The sequence below is a fragment of the Panthera pardus genome, unplaced genomic scaffold (assembly GCF_024362965.1).
Source record: "Panthera pardus isolate Hobbes unplaced genomic scaffold, ASM2436296v1 HiC_scaffold_27, whole genome shotgun sequence".
NCBI lineage: Eukaryota > Metazoa > Chordata > Mammalia > Carnivora > Felidae > Panthera > Panthera pardus.
In genome coordinates, this window is record NW_026526843.1 from 38,316,251 (window position 1) to 38,322,014 (window position 5,764).

The 5,764-nt window shown below is 36.7% G+C and overlaps 1 protein-coding gene across 1 annotated transcript; it reads right to left on the reverse strand.

The window, feature by feature from the left end:
* Positions 1 to 506: 506 nt before the first annotated feature.
* On the reverse strand, positions 507 to 1,127 carry LOC109253639 (glyceraldehyde-3-phosphate dehydrogenase-like). Its single transcript, XM_019426805.1, has one exon. It carries the CDS (start codon positions 1,125 to 1,127, stop codon positions 507 to 509), a length of 621 nt encoding a protein of 206 aa, XP_019282350.1.
* Positions 1,128 to 5,764: the final 4,637 nt, after the last annotated feature.

The following is a 5,764-nucleotide window of genomic DNA, read 5'->3' on the forward strand; positions in this document are numbered from 1 at the left end:
GGGTTAAAAGGTGGTACTCATGATAGTGTCACAGCTATAGGGGTGCTAGTGGCTAAAGAGACACATACAACCAGCTTTAACCCTTATGAGTAGGTCAGTAGAGCAAAAAAATACATCATAGAATGACACAAAGAAGAAAACGGGCAAATGTCTCAGTATATTCCACAGGGCCTAAACAGCCATGCCCATACCTAGAGACTGTGAGCTGCAGCCCATTTCTACTCCATGTCCAAATGATGTCTGTACTAAAGTTATTATCTGCAATGCCTCATACTCTTTGGCTGGCAGTTGGCTTCAAAATTTTGTTCACAGCAAACCACCTTATTTTTTCCCTGATGGGTATAGGGTACTATGTTGATGGTATCCTTCTAGGGGATATGGGATGGGAATCATGTTGAGGATGAAAATACTCAATGTCTTAAGGGTATATCTGAGATAGGACTTCCCAGAAATGAGGACCTCTCTCTTCCTTTTGTGCTGTTAGTGGGAGTACTGGTTCAGGGCTTTTAGTCCTTATAAGCCATGTGAACCATGAAGTCCATAATGTAGTTTCTATAGTCAAATTTATTTTCATATAAGTAAATAAGCTTGACAACATTGTCATTAAGGGCAATACTGGTCCAGACATCAAAGCTGGAGGAATAGGTGTCACTATTAAACTCACAGGAGACAACCTGGTCCTCTGCATATGCCAGGATATCCTTCAAGGGGCCGTCCAATGCCTGATTTAACACCTTCTTGATGTCACCATATGTGTCATCTTTTTTCAGAGTGTAGGTCAGATTAATGGAAGACATGGGGATAAAAACACAGAAGACTGTGCCAGTGAAACTCCCATTCAGCTCAGGAATGACTTTGCCCACAGTCTTGGCAGTGTCAATGTTTGCAGAGATGATGATCTGAGAAGTACCATGACCAACATGCCACAGTTTTCTAGAGGGGAGATCCATATTTTTTATGGTGGAAGTGATGGTGTAAACTGTGATCATAAGTCTTTCCATGATCTCAAAGTTGACATGGATAAATAATCTTGACCAGAGTGCCAAGCAGTTCATGGAGCAGGAAGCAATGCTGATAATCGTGAGGCAGTGATCATACTTCTCATGATTCCCTTCCTTCCCAAACATGGAGATATCTGAGAAAGGGGAAGAGATAAGGAGCCTCCAACCCTAAGTGAGCTCCAGCCTTCTCTAATAACGGGAAGAGACTAGTGGACTCCACAACATATTCAACACCAGCATTGTTCCATTTGATGTTAGTAATACCTTATTCTTCGAATATGGAGATGGGCTTACTATTGTTGACAAGCTTCCCTTTATCAGTATTTACACTGCTGCTAAATCTCTTCTTTTTCTTATTGTTGAGTTTTGTATATTTTTTTCTTCTCCTCAAATTTTTACTTAAATTTGAGTTAGTTAACATACAGTGCAATATTGATTTCAGGAGTAGAATTCAGTGACTCATCACTTACATACAATACCCAGTGCGCATCATAAAAAGTGCCTTCTTTAATACCCATCACCTATCTAGCTCATCCCCCATCCATGTCCCTCCAACAACCCTCAGTTTGTTCTCTATTGTTAAGAGTTTCTTTTAGTTTGTTTCCCTCTTTTCCCACCTCCCCTATGTTCATCTGTTTTCTTTCTTAAATTCCACATATTAATGAAATCATATGGTATTTGTCTTTCTCTGACTGACTTATCCTGCTTAGCATAACACTCTAGCTTCCTCCATATCATTGCAAATGGCAAGATTTCATTCTTTTTGATGGCTGAGTAATATTCCATTATATATATATATATATATATATATATATATATATATATATATATGAATGGATAAAGAAGATGTTTTATATATATATATACATATATATGTATATATATATATGTATATATACATATATATGTATATATATATATACTATTGTTGACATAGTTGATGGACATTTGGGCTCTTTACATAGCTTGGCTACTGTCAATAATGTTGCTATAAAGATTGGGGTGCATATGCCCCTTCAAATCTGAATTTTTGTATCAGTTGGATAAATACCTAGAAGTGCAATTGCTGGATCATAGGGTAGTTCTATTTTTAAACTTTTGAGGAACCTCCATACTGTTTTCCAGAGTGGCTGCAGCAGTTTGCATTCCCACAAATAGTGCAATAGGGTTCCCCTTTCTCGGCATCCTCACCAATACCTATTGTTTCTTGTGTTGTTAATTTTAGCCGTTCGACAGGTGTGAGGTGGTATCTCATCATGGTTTTCATTTGTATTTCCCTGATGATAAGTGATGTTGAGCATCTTTTCATGTATCTGTTAGCCATCTGGATGTCTTCTTTGGAAAAATGTCCACTCATGGCTTCTGCCGTTTCTTAACTGGATTATTTGTTTTTTTGGGTGTTGAGTTTCATAAGTTCTTTACATATTGTGGATACTCTTTATCAGATGTGTCATTTGCAAATATCTTGTCTCATTCTGTAGTCTGCCTTTTAGTTTTATCAATTGTTTCCTTTGCTATGGAGAAGATTTTTATTTTGATGAAGTCCCAATAGTTCATTTTTGCTTTGTTTCCCTCGCTGTTGAATTTTTTCGTGAGTGGAATCACACATGCAGATGATGTAGCTGAGGTAGTCATAAATAGTGACAATACCTACTTTGTCACAGATGGAAGCAGACTGCAGTCCAGGTGTTGAATATAGCCAAATTTGCTTATTCCAGCCTTTACTAACATCTATCTGGAATGTGGTTGGCACTGCCAAAAATGGTATAGTTACGTGCTGAGCACAGAAGAACAGACAGTGAACCATATCATTTTTAATTGTCAGAAAATAGGTTGGGTATGAGACTTCATTGCTCCCCAGCAGTCACCAAATTTTATTCATTGAACAATGTTGTATTTTCAGGCCATCGTATCTCTCCTTCTATGTCCAAGTTGCTTATACTAGAAAGAAAGAATCACACAACCACACTGGGGTTCCTATAAAAGCTTGGTCTTTGGCAGCTGGAACCACAACACTACCCGGAAGTCCCTCCATACTTCTCAGTTAGTAACATTTCCCATCCCTTTACTGCCTATTTCAAACTTCAACCTCTCTTCTCAGACTCCTTTTCCACTCCATCTACCACTTACTCTTACAGCAAGTTACTTTGTTTCTCTATCACCAAGGTAATAGAAACCATCTGGGACAGGGAGCATACCAAACATTCTGCCTTGACATAGTGGCAAATATCCGTACATCTAGACCCATCCTTGTCTTTCTCCCTTCTGTGAAATGGATATCACCTCATATATGTTCTGAGATCTTCACTAATTTTCCTTTTGCTCAAATCTACTTTCAATCATTCCCAGTCATCTAGTTCCTTCCTCTCAGTATTTAAAGATGGTCAAGCCTTATTCTAATAACAATAATAACACAAATAAAAAAAAACCCTCAAAAACATCTCCAGGTATCATACTATGCATTTAATTATCTCACTGCAGTAAGCATTCTCAACCCATTACAACCTGTTGCAATCTGGCTGAAACTACTTAAACTTGTTTTCTTAGCTGTCAAATTTCATTTACACATCTCATCACTACCTGACTTTATTTTCTCTGTCACCTGATACTGTTGGTCACCCTCTTCTACTTAAAGCTTCCTTCTTTCTTGGGGTGCCTGAGTGGCTCAGTCGGTTAAGTGTCTGACTGGCTCAGGCCATGATCTCACAGTTCATGAGTTTGAGCCCTCATCGGGCTCTCTGCTGTCAGCAGATTCTGTGTATGTGTGTCTCTCTCTGCCCCTCCCCACCTCTAAAAAATAAATAAAAATATTAAAAGAAACTTCCTTCTTTCTTGACTTCCATGGCAGTATTCTTTCTTGATTTTCTTTCCTTACCTTTAGGATTACTCTTTCCCAGTCTCCTTCACAGGATCTTCCTCCTCAGCCAAACCTTTGAAAGTCATTGTTTCCTAGAGTTTGTTTTGTTTTTTTTCCTAGAACTCTTCTTGTCACTCCATTCACTTTCCTTGGGTTAATTGATTCATGCCCATGGCTTTAATCACCACCAATATAATTAAAATTTCAAAAGCTAGATTCCCAGACTAGATTTCTTCCATGAGTTGCAAGTGCATGTTTACTATTACCTACTAGACATATTCACTGGAAATCTGTAGTCAACTCAAAATCAATATGTTCAAAAATTTGAGTTAACTTTTGCCTTTCCTTCCCCAATTATGCTTATCTTTTAATGTCTCTATCTTAACTAGCTACTCAAGGCAGAAACATGGTTGGCACTATCAATAGCTTGCTTTCTTTCATTTTCCATATCCATTCATTCATTAGGTCATGTGAATTCTACTTTCTAAATATCTTTCATTTCCATCCCTTCTCTCCATAACTTACCATTTTTACTCTCAACTGGTCTGGCTGCATGTTTTCTCTTCTTCCAATGTATTCTCCAATTGCAGATAAAGTGATCTTTCTAAAATGAAAATCTGATCATACTTTTCCCTTGTTTCCCACACTCATTGGCTAATAATTTCCATTGTTTCTCTAACTTTCTACCTGAAATATCCCCAGAAGTTTGGAGTATAGTTAGTGCAAGTATAAAATTTCCCTTCTTTTACCTTAGTAATTCATAATCATCTAGCATTCTATTCCACATTATATCTGTGTTTAATGTAAAATTTATATTACCATATTTCCATTCATTTAAAAAGTTTTCAGATAAAATTGATCCCTCAAAATTAGCCATGTTTATCTTAGGAATTCAAGTATCCGTTTGCACATCATTATCTTACTATAGTTTGAGAAGCTCAGGCCCTACTCATTAAGTCCAAACTCATTAGCAGGGCATAAAAGGTCCTCATTAAAAATTCTTTTTATTTGAGTATAGTTGACACCCAATGTTACATTAGTTTCAGGTATAAAACATAATGATTCAACTTCTCTATACATTATACTGTGCTCAACCCAAGTGTAGCTACTATCTATCACCATACAATGCTATTGCAATATCATTGACTATATTTTCTATGCTGTACCTTTTATTCCCATGACTCATTCATTCTGTAACTGGAATTCTATATCTCCCACTCCTCTTTACCCATTCTGCCCATCTCCTCAACCCCTTTCCCTCTGGCATCCTTCAGTTTGTTCTCTGTATTAATAGGTCTGATACTGCTTTTTGCTTGTTTCATTTTTTCTTTTTTTAGATTTCACATATAAGTGAAATCGTATGGTATTCATCTTTCTTGGTCTGACTTATTTCATTTAGCATAATGCTCTCTAGTTTCATCCATGTTGTTGCAAATGGCAAGATCTCATCCTTTTTGTGATCACGTAATATTCCATTGTATATATTATACCACATCTTCTTTATCCATTTGTCTATCAAAGGACACTTAGGTTGCCTCTATATGTTGGCTATTATAAGTAATGCTACAATAAACATAGAGGTATATATATATATCTTTTTGAATTAGTGTTTTAGTTTTCTTTGTGTAAATACCCAGTAGTGGAATTATCAGATCATGTGGTATTTCCATTTTTAATTTTTTGAGGAAATTCCATACTGTTTTCCACAGTGGCTGCACCAATTTATGTTCCCATCAACAGTGCACAAGTGTTCATTTTTCTCTACATCCTCACCAACACTTGTTATTTCTTACCTAAATAGTCATCTTTTATCAAGCCCCAGTAGTTCTCAACCAGGGAGGGATTCCTTTAGGAATGTTTAGAAAGGTGTATTTGTGGTATAATGTTTTGATTATTATAATAGTTG